Source organism: Mus musculus, chromosome 10 (assembly GCF_000001635.26).
Source record: "Mus musculus strain C57BL/6J chromosome 10, GRCm38.p6 C57BL/6J".
NCBI lineage: Eukaryota > Metazoa > Chordata > Mammalia > Rodentia > Muridae > Mus > Mus musculus.
This window is the reverse complement of record NC_000076.6, coordinates 29,207,828-29,234,210: the sequence shown is the minus strand read 5'-3', so window position 1 is coordinate 29,234,210 and position 26,383 is coordinate 29,207,828. Positions and strand designations below refer to the sequence as shown.

General features: G+C 37.9%; 1 protein-coding gene across 5 annotated transcripts in view; it reads right to left on the bottom strand.

Annotated features, from left to right (window-relative positions):
• Positions 1-3,431: 3,431 nt before the first annotated feature.
• 9330159F19Rik (RIKEN cDNA 9330159F19 gene) overlaps positions 3,432-26,383 on the bottom strand; it is a 31,838-nt gene continuing 8,886 nt past the window's right edge. The window contains exons 1-6 of one of the 5 annotated variants that reach the window (NM_001162537.2): positions 22,345-22,568; positions 15,915-16,156; positions 12,081-12,425; positions 11,911-11,990; positions 8,797-9,976; positions 3,432-7,004 (exon numbers count right to left, since the gene is read on the bottom strand). In NM_001162537.2, the coding sequence (NP_001156009.1) occupies positions 6,840-7,004; positions 8,797-9,976; positions 11,911-11,990; positions 12,081-12,425; positions 15,915-16,091 (1,947 nt within the window). In that variant the 5' untranslated portion in view covers positions 16,092-16,156; positions 22,345-22,568 and the 3' untranslated portion in view covers positions 3,432-6,839. Of the gene's footprint in view, positions 7,005-8,796; positions 9,977-11,910; positions 11,991-12,080; positions 12,426-15,914; positions 16,259-22,344; positions 22,895-26,383 lie in introns of those variants that run through there. The other 4 variants (XM_006512649.3, XM_006512646.3, XM_017313869.2 and 1 more) reach the window with 4 other exon arrangements.

Here is a 26,383-nt window from a genome sequence, read left to right as displayed (position 1 = left end):
GAAAATGGGCTTAAAAACTAAATGACCCTCAGGGAACAAACTTAAGTGAGATTTAAATTAGAGGTAATTAATTGATTGCTATGATCTGAATGTGCCCCTCTAGAATTCACATTAAAACTTAATCTCATTGCAACATTGTTAAAAGATGGACATTTTCATTTACAATATCATGATGTCTTCTCAAGAATGGAAAAATTTGTGGTGTTGTTAAAAAAAGAAACCTTAGCTTTATTACCATTGGGATATTTTTTTTGTATTCTGATCGGGAAGGACACCATTCACACGTTAATAAGGCATAGCAACAGAATCCTGCCTTAGATGTAAGGAATGTTATTACCAGACACTCAGTTTGCTAGCAAAATCTGGCAGAGTGGTAAAAACTACAGTTCTGTTCCTCAAGTTACCCACTTGTAGGCATCTTGTCACAGTGGGAAGGAAGGGTTAAGATTGCTTAGGGTGCAGGCCCCCATATACACTGTAGTTTGATTGTTTTGTTTTTTTTCCATTTTTTATTAGGTATTTAGCTCATTTACATTTCCAATGCTAAACCAAAAGTCCCCCATACCCACCCCCCCCACTCCCCTACCCACCCACTCCCCCTTTTTGGCCCTGGCGTTCCCCTGTACTGGGGCATATAAAGTTTGCAAGTCCAATGGGCCTCTCTTTGCAGTGATGGCCGACTAGGCCATTTTTTGATACATATGCAGCTAGAGACAAGAGCTCCGGGGTACTGCTTAGTTCATATTGTTGTTCCACCTATAGGGTTGCAGTTCCCTTTAGTTCCTTGGGTGCTTTCTCTAATTCCTCCATTGGGGTCCCTGTGGTCCATTCAATAGCTGACTGTGAGCATCCACTTCTGTGTTTGCTAGGCCCTGGCATAGTCTCACAAGAGAGAGCTATATCTGGGTCCTTTCAGCAAAATCTTGCTAGTGTATGCAATGGTGTCAGTGTTTGGAAGCTGATCATGGGATGGATCTCTGGATATGGCAATCACTAGATGGTCCATCCTTTCGTCACACTTCCAAATTTTGTCTCTGTAACTCCTTCCATGTGTGTTTTGTTTCCTATTCTAAGAAGGGGCAAAATGTCCACACTTTGGTCTTCATTCTCTTGAGTTTAATGTGTTTAGCAAATTGTATCTTATATCTTGGGTATCCTAAGTTTCTGGGCTAATATCCACTTATCAGTGAGTACATATTGTGAGAGTTCCTTTGTGATTGGGTTACCTCACTCAGGATGATGCCCTCCAGGTCCATCCATTTGCCTAGGAATTTCATAAATTCATTCTTTTTAATAGCTGAGTAGTACTCCATTGTGTAAATGTACCACATTTTCTGTATCCAATCCTCTGTTGAGGGGCACCTGGGTTCTTTCCAGCTTCTGGCTATTATAAATAAGGCTGCTACGAACATAGTGGAGCATGTGTCCTTCTTACCAGTTGGGGCATCTTCTGGATATATGCCCAGAAGAGGTATTGCTGGATCTTCCAGTGTAGTTTGTTTTTATGGAGTGTGAAACTTTCCTGATTCTTTTGAAGACAGAGAAAGACCAGGATTCAATTCATACTGGATAGATACTGATTGCTCACCTAGTGTACTGCCGCATACAGAAATCCATATGAAACCAGAGATTAATCATAGAAACCAGTTTTCTAATGTGAGTGTTGGTTGCAACATTGTGAAGTTGTTAAACACACATGAGTAGGCAGTGAGCATGACACCCAGGTCACTACAAGGCAAAATCAAAATCTCTTCTTTTCTCTTCCTCTCTGTCTTTTCTTTATGGGAAGAAAGGATTGAGGGGGCTTCCTCCGGAGCACCATCTTGAGAAGTACTTATGCCAGTTGTTATTCTATTCAATTCCCGTTTGGTAATTAGAAATTGCAAAGTCTGCCTGAAATTTGCTATAAGAAGGAAACAAATCATAGACCAAGAAAGTGTTTGGCAAGCTTTAAGTCACGCATGGGACAATTTATACAGGGGAGCAGACTGTGGATGACCAATGAGGCCTGGCTTCTTCCTATTCCTGGGCTGTGAGTAGCATCAGAGATTTTGCATCTCAGAAAGATGCTGTCAGGGATCCTGATGTTCGATACTGGTTGTCAACATGATTACATCTGAGATCAACTAAAAAACCTGACTCTGGCCGGGCAGTGGTGGCACACGCCTTTAATCTCCGCACTTGGGAGGCAGAGGCAGGTGGATTTTTGAGTTCGAGGCCAGTCTGGTCTACAGAGTGAGTTCCAGGACAGCCAGGGCTATACAGAGAAACTCTGTCTCGATAAAACAAAAACAAAAACAAAACCCCCAAAAAACAAATAGCAAAAACCCATGACTCTGGGAAAATCTGTGAGGTTGTTTCCTAAAAGGGGGGAACTTCCTCTATTATATGAAAGGAAAGACACTCACTTCCTCCAAGTGAGCGGAACCTTCTAATTGTACTTCAGTTCTGAAGAAGCTCACGGGAAAATATTGCCTTTTGTGCTTCCACTGTGAGTGAGTGTGCTTTCTGATGCCATCTCATCTCTCTTGATGTCCTTGTTTTACATCCTCATGCAGTAACTTCAACCTTCCAGTGTGAACCAGTGGCTTTCAGGTATCCTCCTTCTGTACCAGATTTTTACTACAAAAGTGTCCAGCCTCAGGGACTGAGCAATGACCAGGTCCAGCCTCTCCAGCATGCAGCCAGCCATTGTAGAACTACCCAGAATGCATCATGTCAGATAACCTAACAAATATCCTCTTAGTATGTATCCAATCCCTTTACTCTCTTCCTCTAAGATAGTGATTTTTCAAGACGCTTCCAAACCTGGGCTCTTCGCCAACTTGACAGCTTCCTCCAGTGTAGTCTATTATTCATAAGATTACCCAAAATGGGCTCCATTTTAATTCTTTTGATTTTGTTTACTAATATCCATTTTTCTGATATAAAAATAAATTATATGGCAATTAAACTGATTCTGGGGGCAGCAATTAAACTGATTGGGGAGTAGGCATCCCTCTGAAGTTCTCCAAAGAATGACTTTCCAATTTATTTATATTGTTTGCCTCATGATACTCCTCCCTTTTTTTTAAAAAAAGCATGATTTCTCTGTGAAGTGAATAAGTTATAAATTCTACTTCAGAAAAACATATAAAATTTAAAACATCAAAATACTACACCAAACAATTGTTATCTACCTAACACTAACTTAATTTCATCATGTATGTTCTAATTTCATAGACTTCATACCATTTAGATGGAAACAGTGGATGTGCACACAAAGCTATATGGGGGATGTATGTGGCTTTCAACTGGTTTGTCGTAAAGTCTCTGGTTATTCTGGGGGCAGCTGAATTAAACAATAGAGGCATTTAAGTTTGGACTAACGGCCCAACTGGCATGTCAGTATCAGAAGGGAGAAAACAGAGACATTATTGTGTCTACAACAGTAAGTGTTTCCAAACTTATTTTATTTAATAGCTTCCAATGGCTGAAGACTTCAATATCAAATAATTATTTTTCATCTGAAAAATGTAAGTTTAAAGATTTTTTTTTAATGGAACTTAATACTCTTTTGGGAATTCAATGCTTTGCTTTGTTTTAAGACTTTGTGGTGGCTTTGCTAAGTCATTTACGTAGACATAAATCATGTTTTGGGGAATGTCAGCATAAGAATCTTTCTATTCATTTCAATAAGGACAAGTGAAAGACACGGTCATGTTTGAAGTGCTGAATAATACAAATTATCACTTATATTTTTATATTTGTGTTGTGGTTCTAAGGCAAATATTTATAATACACATAAAAGTGCAAACACAGAGCGAAAAGGAGGATGGCGGGAGGAAGGGAGGGAGGGAGAAAGGGGGAGATAGGGAAAGAGAGAGAGAGAGAGAGAGAGAGAGAGAGAGAGAGAGAGAGAGAAAGAGAGAGAGAGAGGAGAGAGAGAGAGAGAGAGAGAGAAAGAGAGAGAGGAGAGAGAGAGAGAGAGAGAGATATTTTAGTACTCTGGTTCTGAGATCAGCTAAAAATTTCAATAATCCCCTGTGAAAAAAAAGAGACCTTTATTTTATTTTTTTTTCAAAAGCTGCTAGGAAAAATGTCTTCTAAATAGACATTCCTAATGAAATCTTTGTAAATGATTAAAAGACCTTAAACTCAAGAATGATGGCATAATGACGGTTTCAGTGAAGAAAATGGCTACCCAGCATAGAAAAAGAACCAGTTAAAAATCACAACAATTAAAAAAATATTTTCAGTGACAACTTCCACTTTCCTGGTAAGCTTTCCCATAAAATTTATAAACTACTTTAAGAGAGAATATAGACTAATCAGTTTGTTTCAGTTTCTTCAGTTTTCTAGTCAAGGAGCCAGACTAAAAGCTAGTTTTTTCCCAATTCTAATGATTCACATTAATATATGGTATTAAAGTGGCCCCATTAGTCTATTCAGATGATAACAGAAAAGGCAGCTTAAGCGGCTGAACCCCTGGCAAGGCAACTGTTTGTTGATAATAAAGGAAAGGATTAAGTGATCAAAGACACTACCCCAAGTCCTAACCCGCTCAGGTTCTACTCAGTGCCTCTGCTTCCAAGTCAGCGTGGTCATCAAATATATTACATTGTTTTGCTTTATTAAAGACTTGAAGAATCTCAGGTCTCCTCTGCTGGAAATCTTTCTTTATCATTTTTGGGATGAGATCAGGATTTCCCATTTTTAAAGGAGACCTCAACATTCAGATGTGAACTTGAAGACAGGGGCTACAGATCATTCCCAGACTGCCTGGGATTCAGGGACACCGAGGAACAGATGTGACCACAGCAATAGCTTTAGGTTATTATTTCTTGCCCCAAGGAACCACTTCTCCAGTGTTTTCTCTGTTCTAGTGGAAAAGTATACTCTAACTCGTATCTGGTATCTAGGCTACTTTCCTGTGTGTGTGTGTGTGGGAACAACCCTAAAGTATGAAAGATTGAGAAAAGTGGATCTATAACCTTCGTGAGTTGTGCCAAACTCGCATTCTAGACACCTAATACCACTTAAGCCCTAGACGTCTTCTTACTGTAAACCGTGAATCTTGCCATCACTGTGCTACAGTCTTGAGCCTTTTAAGGCAATCTGTGATTTAAAAATTATTTCCTTTACTCCAGGGAATGGTATAATAAGGTGGAATCCTTCGAGTGGCTAGTATAGTAAAAGCAGAAAGCCCACTGATTTTGTTTGGCAAAGAGAATTTCTCAACATTTCTGGGTGAAGTAGGATTAATATTTAACAAACCATTCAAAATAATTGCTCTTATATGGGAGTAATGTACAGCAAAGTTGTTTCTAAGACCATCCATGAAGAATTCTAAGTACCTTAACTCTTCTACTTCTTCTAGGCCACTTCTCAGTACAGATTTCATGCATCAGGTGAAAGCAGATTATACCCTTGATGTATATCTCTGTTTCTTATGTTATTATCAATGCCCAATTTAGTTTAAGACCTTTTTACACAGTATAAGAATTACAATATAACTGAGCTGTCAACAAAAAAATTGTTTCTGTTCATTCTTGTTTTACATAAAAAATCGAATTAGTTTTTTATCTACTAACTTTGGGGACATGATTAGATTAAAGGAAGAAAACAAACAAACAAACCAACCAACCAACCAACCAACCAACCAACCAACCAACCAAGCAACTTACCTCTACAGAGGAATTTGAGATAAAGCAGACAACTGAAAACTCGGGACAATTTTAACAAAAAAGAAAAATTCAGCATGATTTGATGCCTTTCTTTATCTCGTATAAAGGATGTTTGTTACTACGAATGACAAAATAAATTTATTACTTCCTCCTGTCATTATTAAGGCAGTCTAATGATACTGGCTCCGAGAAACAAGTATACAGTTAAAGTCACATGAGACTACAAGATGATATATAAAAGTGTGTGTGAGCTTCTTATGATTGCTCTAGAAGGCTGATATATTAAACCTGTAACATTTTCATTTTACAAAAAAATCAAAAGTATCAGCTATTTTCAGATGGGTTAAAATGCTATTTAAGATTGATTTCAGGTCAAAAAGAGCCAGGCGTGGTGGTGCACGCCTTTAATCCCAGCACTTGGGAGGTAGAGTCAGGCAGATTTCTGAGTTTGAGGACGGTCTGGGCTACAGAGTGAGTTCCAGGACAGCCAGGACTACACAGAGAAACCCTGTCTGGAAAAACCAAAAAAAAAAAAAAAAAAAAAAGATTGATTTCAGGAAAATTGTTAATGTTAGGTTTGTGTATAATTCTTATTTTTCAATATAGTTGGTGGTCAAAGAAGTCATTAAATGATACATGAACATCAAATGCCTTAGGTGAATACCTATTAAAAGGTATGCAAAATATAAATAGGATTGTATATTTTCAAAACTTTAAAATAAGCACAAAGAATATATAGGTCTACATGTTATAATTTCAAAGTCAACACTAGCACATACATTTTTACCTAAATACATACCAGAATACTTCCTATGACAACACATGCACCTACAAACACATTGCCATGCACAGGACCTTGTTTTCTGCATTTGCAAGGAAAGTTAGAATATACAATATAGTACACTGTGTCAACTTAAATCATATTGCAAAGTCAATGAGGATGCCGACAAAAAAAATCTAATGCAAGAAATTAAAGTAGAAGGATATAATTATCCTGTAGATTAAAAACACTGAAGACTGATGATGGAAAGTTGGGGTTTGGATCACTTGTTCCAGTGGTCTTAGAAAATACAGAAGAGAACAGGAGTGTTTGTAAACATTCTCAATATTCAGTTTGGCAAAAGGTATAAGAGCTTTTGTAATCCAGCAATCCAGGCTAGAGATATCGAGCATCTAGGCTTCTGTTTGCAGAGAGACTTTATATCTGTGGGCAGTCCTCCGCAAGGCTAGGGGTGCAGATGGCGATCTGGATGCCCATCTGGATGGGAGCCGACGATTTGCTGGTCTAGCAGGTCGGGAAAATCCTTTTCCATTGGAGGCTTTCACTGCTATGGACTCCTACAACATAAATAAAAGTTTGTAATCTCTTAATACATACCACCTTTATCCAGGAAATAGTCTTCACTTCATCATCATCATCATCATCATCATTGTAACAATAACAAAAGTGTTCATGAGATTTTATACTTAGGGTTCCAATGGGCTTTCTTTCAAGATTTTTTTTTAAGATTTATTTATTTTTTATTTTCTATATATGCATGGTTTACCTGTATGTATGTGCACCACGTATGTGAGTGTTCTACATGGAAGGTAGATTTCTTGTTCCAGTGGATTCCTGGAACTAGAGTTAGAGGCACATGTGAGATACCATGTGGCAACTGGGACTTGAACTCAGGTCTTCTGGAAGAACAGCAAGTGCTCTTATCTCTTTAGCCATCTCCCAGTTCCTCCAACTGGTCTTTGTAATAAAGCTACTATTCTTACATCTGAGACAGGCAGCAAGGACAGACTCAGATGCTATTATCTCACTGACAGGAAAACAATAACCTCAATTTCTTATTGCCCCTTTGGAGACTTAAGTTTAGTTCACTGTTTTTTTGTTTTGTTTTGTTTTGTTTTTAATGAAACAAAGCAATGCAATCTGTTCCTAAGGATCAACAGAAAATAATGCCTCACAAATTTCTAATCAGTGAAAAGAAAGAAACATTCAGCATTTATTCTTAGCTCGGGAGAAATTTGTAGGTTTGTGTTTGTCTCCAGTCACAGCTCCTACAGATTTATAGTTTCAACTATAATGAAGAGAAATGCAATAGCCAGGGAATTATTTGAAATACTTGCTAATGATAATAGCACACCATACACCTTAGAAGTCATGTTAAGTTACATATATTAAAGGACATTTTGTATGAGTCTTCATAGTAAATAACAGCTTGCTTGACCTTTCCCTCACAATCCATGAATACTATCACTTTTAAGTGGATAAAAACAGAAGGATAAAGGCTTATTTAAGTACCCGTTTCTATTATTTTCCATGTAAATACTATCTATGGCTAGCTGTATTTTGTAGACAGTCTTAGTGGCACAAACATACGAGTTCTACTAGACATTGTTTCAAAATATTGTTTTACGCACACGTTCATATGGCTAACCCTATGAGGACATGGGTCGTAAGGTAGGAAAGTATGAACCAGGCATAACTGATAAACCTTTAGAGTAAAACTCTGTAAATCAACAAATGCGTATTTTGCTTTTTTTTTGTATTCTGTTTTTTTTAAAGGAAACAAATAACCTTCCCCAGGTTCTTGAAAGCGTCTTATATTAATCCTATCTTATCTATCTATCTATCTATCTATCTATCTATCTATCTATCTATCTATCTATCTATCTATCTATCTATCTATCTATCTATTATTGTTGAGGTTTGGTCTCACTGCATAGTCCCACATGGCCTGGAACCATTTGGGAAACCACTCCAGTCTCACAGAGGTCCAACTGCTTCTGTCTACTGAGTGTTGAAATTAAAAACACAGGTCACCACAGGTGTCCCTAATATTATTTATCTTAAAGAAATAGTATACTAGATCAAGTTCTAAAAACCATACCCTTAACTCATATTAAGTTATTTCCTCACAGAGGGCCGAGACGTTAGGAAGGCCTGCAACCTACTTACATGATCAAGCAACTGAACTGATTCCAGAGCTATTGCAAAAGATGGATGAAGTCTTTACTTTCTCAACTCTGAAATCTTATTTGAATCTACTCCTTGACCCACTTGCTGATTTCCCAAATACAGCAAACGTTCCATTTGACACATTCTAAACATTGACTCAATGTGATTGCAACCACTTACATCAGAACCGCATTTGGTCCAGTTATTCCTGTAGCCTTTTGAGTTTTGCAGTGCAGACCTTGTCTCTGTCTCATAGGTTTTCAGCAGCTTTTCCACAACACCGTAATTTGATCTGGGATCCGCTGATCTTGGCCGGCTAGAAAAATTGCTTGATCTCCAATCATGCTCATGGAGCATAAGCTGATAGCTGCTGGGGCTCTCACGTGTCTGCGTTTGATTGACCAGGTCTGCCGAGTATATTTTTTCGGGATCACTGAACACATTTTCCATGGGCACAGACACATTGTCACTAGCTTTCAGAACACTGGTCCCACTGTCAACTTCTGATAGGTAAGCTTTCTGAGCAGTGGAGATATCACAGGAATTGAGATTGTCAGGCGATTTTGTATAGATGTCACTTTGCTGTATTGCTTGACAACTTCTGTCTGTTCTAAAAACAGTTCTGTTAAACTCGTCAATCTTTGCAGCCAGCTTTTCATTCCTTGGAGTTGGTTCACAATTGCAGTCGTAAATTCTAACTGGGTCCCTCTGTGTCACTGAGGGAAGAAAGTCATTTTTCACATGAAGATCAAGATGCAATTTCGTAGGGTTATCTGGAAATACCTTTTCAAATTTTGCTCCACTGGAGGTAAAACTGGTTTTTTGAGACGGCCTGGAAGGGCTCTCTCTTGTACCTAATATAGTGTCACATGACCACAAATTAAGTCCAGTGTCTTTGTTACCTGGAAGATTTCTATCTATTTTGACTTCTGGTGTCCAAGAGGAAAACATGGTACTATCTTTCAAACTCTTGCCTTCTTGTGGAAACAACGGAGACTGCCTCAAGAGGAAATGAGGATTGTTATCTGTTTTGTCTTGAATCTCATGGGCCACCCACCTGTGGTATAAATGTTCCTTCAGTCTTTCTTGGGCTTGTTCAGAATATGAGCTGGGGAGATTTCGAGAGGTACTTCTTGGAGGGGGAGTTGGCGGAGTTTCGCCTCTTTGTAAACCAGTTGTACCAATTCCACAGTTGTTCATAGAATTGCTTTGGAGTCCATAGGCACAGCTCAGATTCTTTTTCTGCATTTCTTTCTCCAAATTGGTTGGAAGAATGCCCTGACCTTTGCTGATCAAGTGGTCCTGAGGAGGCACAGGGATTGCCTTTGGCATTTCCTGGAGAACAGGATCTGATTTCATCCTAAACATAAGTCAAGGTGCATTAGTGACAATTTTCTTTTCAAAATGAGCTTTGTGATATGTGATATATAAGTAATGCTATGTGATATATAAGTGATGCTGTATAGAAATACTACGATATATAGGTGATGTGGTTATGTAACACACACACACACACACACACACACACACACACACACATTCTAAATCCACTTACTGCAAGTCCTCCTTATTGTAGGATAAAGTTGTCAGTGTTACATTCATGGATCTAACCCAAATTTTATTCACCAAATTTTATCATCCCTCATTTTCCCTATAATCTGAAAGTTATGCTAGACTCAAACTAGACAATGTAGTCCTTGAGTTTCTGCTCTTGACATTCCCATTTCTAGGCTTTCTTCTGCTATATAGCTTTTCTTCCCCTTTCCCTATGCAACTTCTATTCCCTACTCATAATTTCTCTTTAGACTTTCTCCTTGGGATATAAATAACATTATCATGAGTTCTAGGTAACTCCAAATGCAATGTGCATTTGAACTTTAAAGGAAAATAAGATTATATTTTAGTAACCAAAGAAATGAGCTCTGATAAAGTGTGCCTACTGAGCAAAGAAAGTGATAATGAATGACACAGAAATACTAGACTGCAGCAAATCTTAGAACAGTCTCTTTAAATCACACATTGAGGCTCTGAAATGCTTTCTGGAGGCCATAGGGATGACTGTGAACACTTTACATTTCAATGTTTTTGGCTTTTTTTTTTTTTTGGAGAATTTCAAACAACATAATTTGCTCATATTCTTTGATCTTCCCTCAACTCCCCTCCCAGATCTTCCCTATCTCCCTACTCACCCAACTTCATGTTCTGTTTTCACCATGAGAACTTTGAACTAATTTGATTTGTAAATGAAAGATATCAAGTCTCTGTATAAAACACAAACAGAGCAACAATATGGACTAACAAATCAGAAAATCACATAAGTAAAATAAGTCATACTGTACAACTTATAAAAAGCTTCTATGACAACTTATAATGATGTACAATAAGCACATGCCAACAAATGACAACAGGAAGGCTCAATGGGCAGAGAGGGGGCAGTGCCCAGTGGCTAACAAACTCTACTGCAAGTCAGCACAGAAATTCGCGATTTCCAGACAGCTAAATAATAATAAGGAACCTCACTCTAAGAGAATATCAGATTTCTCAATGAGCTAATTATTGATAAAGAATAATACATATTTAGTATGCACATAATTCTAAATTATTATTTTTTTAACTTAGCTAGAATTTAGTTTAAGCTTTCATAGTGATTCTGACCTAATACAAGAGATTGGGCCATGTAGACATATAATGTGTTATTTTGAAATGTACATTTGCTTATGTCATATCCACATCACTGTTGAGAAATAAATGACCCAGCTTTAAAGTGCTTAAATAGAACATCTCAAATTGTTCAAACACCACATTGTTAAAGCTGTCACAGTTTAAGCCAATTTAACTGGGTTTGTCTATTTGTATATTCCCCCTCTGGTCAAAACTCTGATGGAGAAAGAACTTCAGTAGAGGATACACAGTCATTTTGTACAGACTGTCTACTTTGCCTAAACACTGAAAGAATACAATACACTATTCCTTATTTTTGTTTTTTTTTCTTTTTCAAGACAGTGTTTCTCTGTATAGTCCTGGCTGTCCCGAAACTCACTTTGTAGACCAGGCTGGCCTCGTACTCAGAAATCCGCCTGCCTCTGCCTCCCGAGTGCTGGGATTAAAGGCGTGCGCCACCGCACCGGCTCAATACAATATTCCTAATACTTAAGTTATGAAAAGTACTGGAAGATGACTTTTAAGGATCATGAGCTAAGATATACATGATGAGTCAGTGTAAATTCATAAAATAAAACCAGAATTCTTTTCTATTCTCTGGTCTACAGAGATCATATGTGTTAGCCAGCCTACCTTCTGTGGTTAGAATGCTTTTGGATTTCCTCTTGAAAGGTGCACAATTCTTCACTAACTTTTGCAAGTTCTTCAAGAGCCTTCATAGCATAGCACATAAAAGAGAGCTTTTGTTAGCGTGCTGAAATGCTTCTTTAGAAATAGCTCCCGGCTGACCCCATCTTACTTACTGTGTTAAGGGCGACAGAAAAATCTTTGCTCTCCTTAGAAGTGTTCTCACCAGCCCAGGTCTCACATGCCTTCCTGTCTGTGGCCAAAGGATTCCAAAACTCCACTTTGGTTTCTGTGTGTATGTTTTGTTTTGGAGACCCTTGACTTTCTTCCCCAAGGAAATTCCTTTCTGTTTTCTTTTCCTTTTCTGGATCATCTCGGTAATTCAGCACTCTTAATTTGCATTGTGCCGAGTTGAGGTGATTTGGGGGAAATTCCATTTTATCTTGATCACGGCAAAGATCAATGACCTTAGAATATTCATTCATGTTCATCTTCCTCTGAAGCTTTACTTCCTGGCAAAGCTGTAAAAATTAAAAATTAAAAACTTATTTTTCCTAATTTACTTGAGCAATGAATTCTCTTAAAGGCATTCTCACTTTGTAGCCCTGGGTAGCATAGAACAAATTCTGAAGTCCAGAGTGGCTTCAAACTCTTAAAGATCTACCTGCCTGTGTGACTTGGAAATAAAGCTGTGTGCCAGTATTCGCAGCTTTGATCAATATTCCTAATACTAAGCAAATCATTTGAGTTCTCTCTGCAATATTACAGTGTACTACCATTGGTGTTAATGCTTGTGTATATAGGCAGTGTCTCTAAAATAGGAATTAGCCAGAAAAGTTTTGGGGAACCATAAACCATAAAGACTAATTTTAGTAAGGCAATGCATGGACATTACATTCTATTTTTCTGATGAGAAATCAACTCATTGTCAAATAAAGTAAGTCTGGATCTACACAGAATGTAAAAAGTACATTCACAGAATTACACTGTGCTGTATCAATTACTGACTGTTCTCTCTAAGTGCTTTTTGGATATAACAAGAGTTTAACATTAATAAAATCATATGTTTTACTGTTACACTATTATATAGCAACATTAACTGTCTAAATAGCTGTCCATATCATACAGTAAAGCAATATATTCTCCCCTCTAACTAAGCCCTTGCTAATCATCCCCTCAGTGGGTCAACTGAATTATCAAGGTATAGATATTACAGTGATATCTTGATTGATACAATGATACAGATTCATTTTTAAAAGTTCTTTATTCTGATTAAAACAAATTCATCAGTGTTATATATGATCAAACGGAGCTCTAAAGCTTGAAACATTGACTGCCTCTGTTAAAGACAATCCCAAACTATTTCTTAAGGAGGACTTATGCAAATCAGAGGCTACTCTGTTAGCTCACCCATAAAGTGAAGAAGGAACACACATTCACCTAAGGCTTACACCTTGGACATGCTCATCATATTTCAAAACAGACAGTCAAACAACTCGAAAGCAAATGTCTCTATATTTCACAAACACAATAAATGTCTGTAATAACAATATACTTACTCAGTATTTATACATACTTTAGTTCACAGAAGCACCATACATAATTAATACATTAAGAATACATGGTGCTTTTAGTTCATAAAAGTTTTAATCACTCATCTCATTGATTAATATAAGAAAGCCACCAAACTACAATAGTAAATTGATTGTTTAGATGCTTACAAAATTATGCCTATAAATTATCTTTACTGAATTGCTATTCAACATGAGTGATATAAAGAACATCCCCCCAAAGTGCCATGATACATTTAAGGATATTATTGGTGGTGGTGTTCTCTTCTACAAATTCCTGAATAGGTTGGATATGGTGGTGCTCACCAATTCCAGCACTTGGGAATCAGACAGATCTCTGTGAGTTCAAGGCCAGCCTGGTCTTCAAAGCAAGACACAGGATAGCTATAGCTGTTACACAAAGAAACCCTGTCTTGAAAAACCGAAAGGGGAGGGGGATTTCTGAATAAATAGGAGATGGCTATATCTTCAAATCCAGGGGAAACTGTGCTATTTATGACACATGGCTTTTTATTCTGCATCTGATAACTATATTAGGTCCCAGAAAGACCCTTGACTGTACTCATCTCAGCCTTCAATTATAGCTATGGTGTAATTTACCTTATAATGTAATTTTATGCTGTTATTTCTTCTCATGGATATTTGGTCCAGAAATGGAAAAAAAAAAACCCTAGTACACAGTAAGGAGTGGAGAACTACTTGGTATAGGGGCTGATACTCAGCCCTTGTCAATAGCTAAATGACTGTTCTAACAAAGGACACAAGCAGAAAAGATACAAACAGTAAAGAGTGCAAAGTGAACAGAAAACTCTCAAGATGATATCAATTCAGTGTATCCATAATCCTAGTTCATATGTAGTTTATTCTAAGTTTCAAATGGTCTGAGGATGTACATCCTGGATTTTCAATAGCCATTGACATTCGTGGGGACATGGGCTCAGCAGAGAGGCACAGCATCGCCATGCTCACTGTTGGATACTTTCACTAAGAGATACTACAGGTGATTTTACAGGTGCATACGTGGGAATCCACACTTCTCTAGTACATGGCTCAATATCCTGAAAAAAATTAAAACCTAGAACCAATTAATTTTAAACAAAATGCTATATTTGTAAAACAATATATTTACTAAACAAAAATACTCCATTATGCTTTCAAAATTATATGATTGTGTTTTTGTTTTGTTTTGTTTTTTAGTTTTCAGAACAAGTGTCTATTTTCTTTAACCTGTGAAACTATTTCCTCTGTTTTACCAGCATTTTATCGTAGCATTACGTACTGTTGATCATTATTTACATAACCAGAGGAAGACACCCTTCTAGGATTGAGATTTTCTCTACAGACACTATGAATACTCTCAACAATGTTGTCTTAACTACAGGTAGGAAGTCCCTGGGTAAGAACAGAGGGAAGGAAGCAAGTAGAAACTGTTTTCCAATTTGTAGAGCACCACAAAGGAATCATTAATCATAGATATCTCAACTTATTTTAGAGGAAGGACGTAATAGTCCCTTTCCTTTGCTTTCTGTTTTAGTGGACCACTTTTTCACTCTGTATTTTATTCCCAACCTATTTATTTGTTGTTAGTCAGAAAAAAAGTATTTTTGCGTTACAAACATACAAAGCACTAACTTTGTTTATATGCTTTTAAAAGGGCCCAGCAATCTGTTAAATAAACCATAAAATTTAATTCTGTGTATTAAATAAAATAGAGCAAAATAAATATAGTTAACTTTCAGTTGGAGGAAGCTTGAATGCACACCCACCAAAGGAAGAAATATTTCAGAGCAAAGTATGGGCTGACTGGGAGATTATTAAGGAGAATACAATCACTGACTACATCAGAGCCATGGCATGCCTTTTTAATAACCCATTTCCCAGTAAGTGTGCTAGCATGTGAGGACCACTGTCGGTATTAATCTAATAAAATAAAAGTAGCCACTGCTGCTTTTCTATTTGGCATATGGCATACGTTTTGATGCTGCTGAATAACTTGACATCCTTTGGTATACATTACTCAGATATCATCCCAGGAAAACTCTTTATTCTAGTGCCAAGTTATAATCTTAACACTATATGTCCCACAAATTATTTCCTGCATTTTCTTCCTAGGTTCTAGTATCTGAACATTTATACAGAATATATACATTACTTTCAGTACCGTGCATCTGAATTCAGAGAATAAGAAATTTCATGTATTGTAGAATAACATTTACAAAGTCTTCATTTCCATACGAGATTATAAAATAAATGTAGTCTCAAACATACCACCGGGTGGAGTTGAGTTGAGCGAGTTTTGTTCTAGTAAATTTCATAAGACATTTATTTCTTTGGTGGAAGAAGAAACACAAAAGCACTTCCTGATATAAAATGCATGTCAGCAGGCTTCTAATTTCAAGCTTGCACTTAACACTACATTTAAAATAAATCAAGCCTTACCTCTTCGATCTTCTTCTGCATGATCTTCCACTGACTCTCCCATTCTTTTCTTTCCTTGTCAAACTGGTCCAGTAACTCCATCTTTTCCTTATGCCGGTTGGCCTCTGTGCTCCCCCTCTGCTCATGGAGGTCCGTGGCAATTGTGTGAGTGTCAGCCACAGGACTGCTGCTGCTCATCTCTGCCTTCTCTTAGCTGGTTCTTGGAAGTGTTAAACTGTTTGGTTTGAAGTGGTCTCACTTGCCTTTAAAATAAAGCCTGAGATAAACATAACAAGACAGTGTCCCAGGCTTGTGTGCTTCCTGCCAACATATCATTTTTGTCAACCGTCAATGACATAATTAAACTATAGAAGAATAACAAAAAGAAGGGAAAAGATAACAAAAATCTGATTATAAAGGAGTTTTTTAAAAAAAAAACACAGTCAATAAAGTGTCAATAAAGGGTCCTAAGACCCTTTCTTCTGTTTTGATATTAACAGGAAAATTATAGTGAACAAGCTGGCTAAGTGTACATGCATGATATAAATATCTCTTTACCTAACTGCTTAATCTAAAAATAGACTTTCTTCATAAATATTCATGAGTTTGAGTCTGATGTGCTGATTCTGTTGCCTAGATGTGCTGATTCTGTTAAAATGGAATTAACTCTTTAAGTGTCAGTACAAGTTAGTTACATATGCCTAAGATTTAAGATTGTGAGCCGGTTCAGAATAACTGAGTTCAGAGGTCAAGCCCATGTAACGTAGGAAGGATGTACCAAGACCCAAAGCAGGTAGTCACCTAGAGAGGCTCATGTCTCAGCAAGAAACTAACCTAATCTTAAATTTGAAAAGGTCATTATTTTACTTCCTGAAATAAAATCTAAAGAATCATTATTGTCCCGTGAGAATTTTAACATGTGTTAAAACTTGTTCATGACCTCTTGTTTTTCACCTGGACTATTTATGTCTACAATATCACTATAGGAAATAGTTACGGAACAATAACTATAGGAAAATGTTTTTTTTTATGTTACACTAAGTAATGACCAAAATAATGTGATTTCTAATATTCAGCATATGAATATTTAGGGTTTGAAGAGACCATTTAATATGCCAGATATGGGGGCCAGAGAGATGGGTCAGGATTTACACAGTGTTCTTAGGATTGCACAGTGTTCTTATGGGGGACCCAAGCCTGGATCTCAGGCCCTAAACTGGGTGACTTAAAACCATCTGTGACTCTAGCTTCAAGGAATCCAAAAGTTTTTTCTGAAATCTGTGGGTACCCACACTCACACATGCACATACCTCCCACCACACACACACACACACACACACACACACACACACACACACACACACTCAAAAGAGAAGAAATAAAACACCTAAACCCTCATTTTCCAGCTTACTAATTAATTACTAATTATCATTAACTAATCAATTAGCATAATTATTAGTATATGGCCACAATGCTACAGCCTTCCTGTTCCTTATGCACGAATCTGTACTGTGTCTGGCAGAATCAAGTCTGCATGATTATGCAGTAAGAATTACTTGGCATTTGATTTGCAGCAGATAGATGCATATTTCACACCTCACATGTTAGATGACTATCAAAGGTAGCTTTACTTTTGTCAGGCTTCTCTTTTGTCAGGATTATGAATGAATGATCATAGACTACAAGGAATTAAAAACATAGCTCTTTATGCAGGGCTCCATTTCTTTCTTTCTTCCTTCCTTTTTTCCTTTCTTTCTTTTTTCCTTTCTCTCTCTCTCTCTCTCTCTCTCTCTCTCTCTCTCTCTCTCTCACTGTCTCTCTCTTTCTTTCTTTTTTTCTTTTGAAAAACAAAAAAACCTTTCAAATGTTAGTATCTATAGTTCCTTAAAAAACATCTACCAGTGGCCCTTTGGCAGTTTTTGCATATTTTCTTGTCACTCACAGTATCATTATTAATTCAATCAAGAAAAGAAAACAATTTCTAGTTAGTTACAAACACGCTCTCATTACCCTTTGTCACTCATTCACTCTCTGTTTCTAACCTCATTTTTTTTCCTTTGCTTCTTCATTAGTCTTGTTTTTTTTTGGTTTTTTCTTTTTTTTCTGTTTTGCTTTTTGGGGTTTTTTCTTTTTTTGGTTTGTTTGTTTGTTTTTGCTACTCACCCCATTTATAAGCCAGACCACAAAAATCTAACAAAAGGAAGAAGGTAAAGAGTTTACCGAATTTCGAGTTTTGATTTGCTTTACATAAACTTTACTAATATTATTTAGTGATACTTTAGGTCTATACAAACCTTACTCCCAGGTACACAGACTGGGTTTGTGTTGAGAATGGAAGAATGCTTTAAAACTATCTATAAAAAACTGTGAGCTGCATGAAACTCAAGAAAAATGAAGACTGAAGTGTGGACACTATGCCCCTCCTTAGAAGTGGGAACAAAACACCCTTGGAAGGAGTTACAGAGACAAAGTTTGGAGCTGAGATGAAAGGATGGACCATGTAGAGACTGCCTTATCCAGGGATCCACCCCATAATCAGCATCCAAACGATGACACCATTGCATACACTAGCAAGATTTTATCGAAAGGACCCAGATGTAGCTGTCTCTTGTGAGACTATGCCGGGGCCTAGAAAACACAGAAGTGGATGCCCACAGTCAGCTAATGGATGGATCACAGGGCTCCCAATGGAGGAGCTAGAGAAAGTACCCAAGGAGCTAAAGGGATCTGCAACCCTATAGGTGGATCAACATTATGAACTAACCAGTACCCCGGAGCTCTTGACTCTAGCTGCATATGTATCAAAAGATGGCCTAGTCGGCCATCACTGGAAAGAGAGGCCCATTGGACACACAAACTTTATATACCCCAGAACAGGGGAACGCCAGGGCCAAAAAGGGGGAGTGGGCGGGTAGGGGAGTGGGGGTGGGTGGGTATGGGGGACTTTTGGTATAGCATTGGAAATGTAAATGAGCTAAATACCTAATAAAAAAATGAAAAAAAAAAAAAAAAAGAAAACACATAAAAAAAAAAAAAACTGTGAGCTGAAAGTAACTCATGGACTGGGAAGAATTGCCTCTGGGACTTCTTAGCAAAAGCAATTACAAATTTAACTAAAGACATTGTAAAAAAAAAAAAAAGGAGTGGAGTAATTACAGGATATTTAGAAAAGAGGCTTTACAATATCCCATGCTTTGTTCCAACCGTGTTTAAAAAGTGTAATTGCTCAGAAATCCTTCCCGCAAGGATTTACTACAATCAATGTAACAAAAGGGTGCAAGGATTTTTTGTTTGTTTGTTTTTGTTTTGTTTCCATTTTTCACTCCTCTTGAACCATTCACACCTCAGAGTTTAATGTGGTCAAGCCTTCCTATTTTTATCTATAATAAGATCAGTGTTGTCACTAATAACAGGAGTCTTTTAGCCCAGGAAACAGGCATGAGGGCCTGACTCCCGAACTTATTTATTAACTGCAGTGTCAAACTCATCACTGCGGAAAGGCCGATTTACACAGCTTTCTCTTTCCAGAGCCAGAGTAAAACCTAGTTCCTAAACGGTAATGGCTATGATTGAAAACCAACCAGAGCCATTTCATACAAGAAGGGTTTCTGAAATTTCATTTACAGCTGTTTCTCTGGTAATATTTTTGGAAGGACATTTTCTTAGCTTTGCTAGGGTCTCAGCCTTGTCATCAATACACACATAAATGTCCACTGCAACACAGTTGCAAGGGGTGGGGGGATGAAACATTCTAGAGAATGCATAACAAGAATTTAAACACTGCTGTGTCATAAGGGTATTTTTAAGACTTATTTTATGTATGAGGGTTCTATCTGCATGTACACCTGCATGTTAGAAGAGGTCATTATATGCAGAAGATCACATAGATGGTTGTGAGCCACCATGTGGTTGCTGAGAATTGAACTCAACAGTCATAACCACTGAGCAATCTCTCTAGGACCACAAATTCTTGCTAAGTGCTGATTTCTTTCCCTTGCATTTCATCTTCCCACTTCCCCTTCATCCTTTCCTTCACTCATCTCCATGCAAACCACTTTTTTTCCCCCTAAAGTAAAACTAATTATTTCAAACTTTCCCTCATTGGAAGCAAATCTCAATGGGTTAACTCTTATATTCCCTTTAACTCTCTTGCCTTGGTAATTTTCAATTTTATTAAAGACATATACTAAGTTAAGTATAGTGCAAAACAATTTGTCCCTAGTAAAAAGTTGGATAAATATTTAAAACTGCTTTTTTTTAATCATTCTAAATTGAGTTTTTAGAATGTCAGACTAAATGATCTATTTTGTGGGGACAGAATGTTCTGTGGTGAGAAGTTTCAAGGCCAAATGGATTAGCCATTCAAAAGCCTGGCTTTCGGGCTCTCCACTGAAGCCAATATAAAAGCTCTCCTTGTTCTTAGCTGTCAGGCTTCCCCTCCCACATATTCTGGCATCACTGTGGGAGAGATGAAAGGAGTTCTCCATTTTACATCTCCTTCTCCCTGCTCCTAGCTCCTCGTTGTTTCATTTCAGCATTCTCAAATTTCATTCAGAATAGAAGTTCATTAGAGGAACTGTAGAGAGGTAGTGACTTGATTTGCTAGTCATACAAATGCCCCGCCCCTAGCAACATTACACTAGCATTCCATAATCCCCTTTAATCTACTTCTCCTCAAAATCAGACACCAAGATTATAAAGGGTTATAAAGATTATAAAGACACCAAGATTATAAAGGGTTATAAAGAATATAAAGACACCAAGATTATAAAGGGGAGTGGGTTGTGCAGTGCTGTAATAGGAAGCAAGACGGTTTAGCTGATGGTTCAGTCCTGCCAAGGAGCAAAATATAGGAACAGCAAAGGGGGGCTCATGAACTGTACATGATAAAATACAAACTTTGATTATAAACAACTTTTAGGTCGGGGAAGCAAAGATATAAATATAATAACGTTGAGCAGAGGATTACTGTTGCAGTCTTGGTCCCTAGACCCACCTCAGTTTGGCCATGGTCATACATCTTTACCCAAGGCATGCTCAGTGCTTTCTACTTCACAGTTATGACCATTTCAAACTCCATCTTGCCTGCTGAAACTGGATTTTAGCCAACTAAGGCATGTCAGGAGGGTTGATCTTACTGCTTCGGTCTTAGGAAAATTCTGCTTTGAGTTTGTGCCCATTATTTTCTCGTTTTTTTTTCTGGGCAATATTGTATTTCTTTCTCTCTCTCTTTTTGTTTGTTTGTTTGTTAGTTTTTTCCAGACAAGGTTTCTCTGTATACCCCTGGCTGTCCTCGAACTCAGAAATCCGCCTGCCTCTGCCTCCAGAGTGCTGGGATTAAAGGCATGCGCCACCACTGCCTGGCGCATATTGCATTTCTTATATTTCAAGTCCTTTACAAACATGAGGATGCACACTGCAGAAGGAATGTCAGAGACAGCAAATACTTCCAACTTCACAATTCTTAGAGGAAATCATTTGGCCTGGCAATAAGTTGCTCCCAATGAATTTTGTGGGATTAGGAACTTCTGTGCCTATACCTCAAAGTACTGTGTCACCTATCTTCAAAGTAATTCCCTCCCTTACTTTCCAGGTTATTTTCCACCACTGGAACCATTTTAAGCAATTAAGGAATCCTATTGCTCATGTGCTGTTCATCAGCAAATGCATCTATCCAGAGACCTCCCATTCGGTTTTATTAGAAGATTAAAATGAAAAAAAAATTCACTGCTGTTCATTGCTCTTTCTGCCTGCTCCTTGTTTTCTAGCAAGGTCAAAGAAATGCAGCACAAAGAATTCCAAAGAAGCCAATCTTGTTTTCTCATCGGGTCACCATCTTTATTCTTGGATCTCCTCATAGTCTCAATTTAAGCCACATGCGCATTAGTTTTAGTTCCCTTAACCAATAAGATACAAGCTTTGATTAAAAACAACTCTTGGTTTGCAGGAAACAAACACCAGTGTCTTTTAACTCACATTATGAAAAATACTCCTCCTGGAGTGTAATAGTAGTTTTGAATAAAACTACATTTTTTTTTAAATTACAAATTTCAAATAACAGAGAACTCACAGGTTGTAAATTTTATATCACAGATATTAAAAATAACTTCATCCCACCACAGACTGCATTCTAATAAATAGTTAATAGAAACTTACACTGAGCAACGTTTTTCTGAACTGCTGAGAATGAATGAGAAACAGTCTCAGGATGAGGATGTTGCTGTCAGTCCAAGCTTTAGAAATCCACCCTTAGCAGTTGAACAGCCCCTTCTCCAAGGCAGTTGAATCCCTTATGTACCCTGCCCACTGTTCGGAGGCCCAGCCACAAGCACAGCCAGGTCAGGAGATGCTGAAAACACACTTACTTAAATCTCATCTTTAATCTAAGATTCAGAAGCAGTATCCTGCTCTACCCAGTTTGCTCGTTCAAGTTTGCCAAGAAGAAACATACCTTCTTACACTTGGGGGTCGTCCTGCAGCAGGTCAGGCTCTGTGTGGCCAGTCTAGCAATGGCAGAGGTGGGGCAGAGAGCTAGTTGTCTTAAAGAACAGTCTCAGTGGTTCTTTTATAAAACAAAATCCATTCATCTTCCACAGTGGTCCTGACAAACGCCTTTGCAAATTGAACTTCAAAGAGCTACTCTGCTCAGTGTCACAACAGCAGCTGGGCTACTATGACGTCAGGGACTTGGAGGCGGCCTTAAGGCTGCTGCTTCCAACCACAGCTCTGTAACTTTAGAGCAGTTATATCCTCTGGGTAAACAACTCCAGGTCCAGGACATTTTTAACTTTTATAATGGAGCCTAGCATTTTCAAACTTGCCAGGAGAGATCTGCTTGCTAGCAGCACATGATGACAATTTAGATTTCTTTTATTTGGAAAGTAGACTCTTTTTTTAGGAGCAAGAACCATCCTCTTCCTCCATCCCCTCTCTTTCCCTCTCTCTCTACAGTGAGATGCAGTTTCAGTGTCTTTGTTAGTCTGGCCAGGGATGAAGTGGAAATGTGTGAGAAAAAAAAAAAGAAATACACACACACACACACACACACACACACACACACACACACACACACACACACCAGCAAGCATGAGTCAAAATGTATGTTGAAACATATTGAATGTTTGCCTTTATGCAAAATAGAAATGGGGCATATATATATATAGAGAGAGAGGGAGAGAGAGAGAGAGAGAGAGAGAGAGAGAGAGAGAGAGAGAGAGAGAGAATAGTGGTTTACTTTAGTCAATAAAGTCTTTAGGGCCAATATAGCAAATCAGTTACACTGAATTTTAAGTAATAAGCTCTTATCGTCAAGCTAAAGTTTTCCGACTGTACAATATAACAATGTGTCATTTGAAGCATGCCATAATTTCATGTTTTTGGTTTTTGTTGGTTTTTTTTTTTTTTTTTTTTTTTGCCTACCTCCAAGCTCCATCCCATAAGGAGCTAAATTGCTTAATAATGGTAAACTGGTCAGGGCAACCATATATTTATCTAATTTAGTCAACTGACTAATTAATTAGCATATAACATTGCTTAGCAAAACAGGCTAGCCTAAAACTCAATATTGCCTCTCAAACTGGTCTCAATTTAGTACAATCCTGCTTCAGTCTTCCATGTCCTGGAATTAGGGTCTTGAGCCACCAACTCCAGCTTCTTTACTTCCATAGAAGGACGTTATACAGGCAGAATAACCGAAAGAAATGCTTCCCTATGTTTAGAGAGCTAGGATTCATATTTCCAGGGGCAGCCACAATCGTCATAGTTACAATAGCAACACTAGTTATTCACTGGGAGCAGCTTTAAGCAAAGCTCTGTGCTAAGGATGTCAAGTGGAGCTTCGTGTCAGTTTACCACCTTAGCAACTGTCTGCAGTTTTATTCACCGGATCTTACTTATATCCATGGCTTAGAGAGCTAAAACATCTTGACAAAGCCCACAGAAAGACCTCTGAGAGGAGGAGCAGGACTTGGAACCAGTTTGGGGACCCTGGAATATTGTTATAGGGACCGAGGGCTCAATACTTCTGCCCCCATTTAACTGTGTAATCCTGTGGCCTCTGTTTCTTCCTTAACCAATTAGATGAATTTACTTCATAAGACTGTAAGGCAAACAGATACATGGAGTGACAGAGAGTTACAGTTGGTCCCTCCTGCTTGCCTCGTTGCTAATGCATACAGGAGGACGAATAAGAAACTTTGCTCAGAACCATTAGCTGGAGTTATCAAATAATACTCCTGTGGACTCTTCATTTTAAATCATTGAGTTTCTATGTGTTCCCTGTAATTCAAGCTAGGCTTTGCATCTGGACATGTTGGCATAAGCCTGGAATCCCAGAACCTGAGAGGTAAAGGCAGGAGGATCAGCAGTTTAAGGCTAATCTCAGATACTGGGGAAGTTCAAGGCCAGCCTAGGCTCCATGAGATCCTGCTCTCCAAACAAACAGACACAAACCCATAAACAATAACTGAAGAGAAGAAAGACAAAAGGCCTTTTCCATAATTCTATCAGAAAGTCAAATAGCATTTGGCTGACTTTCAGAAGCTATGTTGTGCTATGGACTCTGGTCTTCCCTGTGGCTTTTTCAATATCCTTTTTCCTGTGCTAATAAAAAAGAACTACAGTCCCCCCCTTTTTTTTTTAGCTTCTTATACTGTATGTAGGTTTGCCAATGAGTCACTTCAAATTTAACACTAATGTGAATATCTTCTAGCCCTTTCTGCTGAATAATTTTGTAAATATATGTACATACATACATATTCTCTTGGTCTCTGTCTCTGTCTCTGTCTCTGTCTCTGTCTCTGGAGTAAGCACATCAACAAACTGATAGGATATAAAGACAACAACTGTTCAAAACTGCTTTAAAGAGCTTCCAAGCAATTCATTTTAACAAGAGGGGCTATCGTTATATGCACAAGATATATAAACTGAAAAAAAAACTAATGATGGTGTATGTACTCCCACAGCAATGGTGATAATTTTAGTTCTTAAATGATTTAACATTTTAAAGTGTGAAAATGAGAACGATTTTATAGAAAACACGTCATTTATTGTGTAATGCAGATGATTTGTAAGCCATTTGAACATTTGAATTCATCTCAAAATAACAAACACACCCAAATTATTGGTCTCCATTTTAGAAATAGTTTTACTCACAACTGCATGCCTGCTAACCCAATTTCAAAGTGGAACAGAATATACACAATACTTAATAAGAGTTAATAGAGAAAGACCAGCTACCATTAAGAAACAATACAGCAAATTATAAAAAAAAAGGTTTAAAAACGTTTGTATGTATGATAACAATAGCCATGAGTTAGAACATTTTGGAAAAGTAGAAGAAAGACACTGAACACATAAATGGCATGAGCAGGTGTTTCCAGAGTCACCAAATTTAGAGCCAAAAAGAGCCTCTGGGGTCATCTAGCTAACCTTCTCAGTTTACAGTGAAGGGGGAGACCCTGTCATGAGATCATCTGTTCAAGGCCACTAATTACACTAAGAATAGAATCCCGGTCCTCTCATCCCCAGGGCAGCGCTGTGAAATTTAAAATTCCAACCAAGTCAAGAGACAAGACTCAAGATCAGGGATAAGGATGTTGGCTCTGACTGGATAATAAGATGCTGGCTTCTGGCTTTGCCAAATCTGTCTGAGTTAGTTGAATCAAGGGAGTCCATAGTCTATCTGTCAAGTGTGCCATAAAACACCATATAGTTGAGAGTTTATTTGCTACTTAGATAAAGAGACTTGGAGCCTGGGGAGATGGCTTAATGGGTAATAGTGTTAGTCACATAAGCTTAATAACCTGCTTCAATCCCTGAAAGCAGTGTGAAAAGCTGAATGAGGTGGTATGCATCTGTGACCCTAGCACTTCCATAGAAAGATGGGAGGCAGGGTTAGAACTGTCCTGAAGCTGGCAATGCACAGCATAGCATCAGAGACTTGGTACCCTATGTCAACATATGTGGCATATGTGAGGACTGATGTCTCACAGCTGCACTCTGACCTCTGCTCTTCAAGCTAAAACAACTCTGGCTGCTATAAGACTGGGAATATATGAGTTCATGCTTGTACAGTTTTTCTTCCTTCTTTACCATTCAATAATATTTACAGTGTGTTTCTGTTTTCTATAAAAATGACATGAAAATAACCGAGAGCACAGAATAATGTTGGAGTGAAAAGAAAACTCATTCTTTTCAGGCTAAAGTTGGAGGCCATACTATAGTATTATATTATATATTATATATTATATTATAGTATTATAGTATTATAGTCATTCTTTCCACAGAAAGCTTTTTGATGTTGCTGTTTGTTTTGATTTTTAACATAGAGTTTCTCTGTGTAGCTCTGGCCATCCTGGAACTCACTATGTAGACCAGGCTGGCCCTGAACCTGTCTATCAAGTGTTGGGATTAAAGGCATGTGTGCCACCACCACCCATCCTTCCTTACAGAGCAATGTCTGCCTTGTATAGATTCTTTAAGGTCAGATC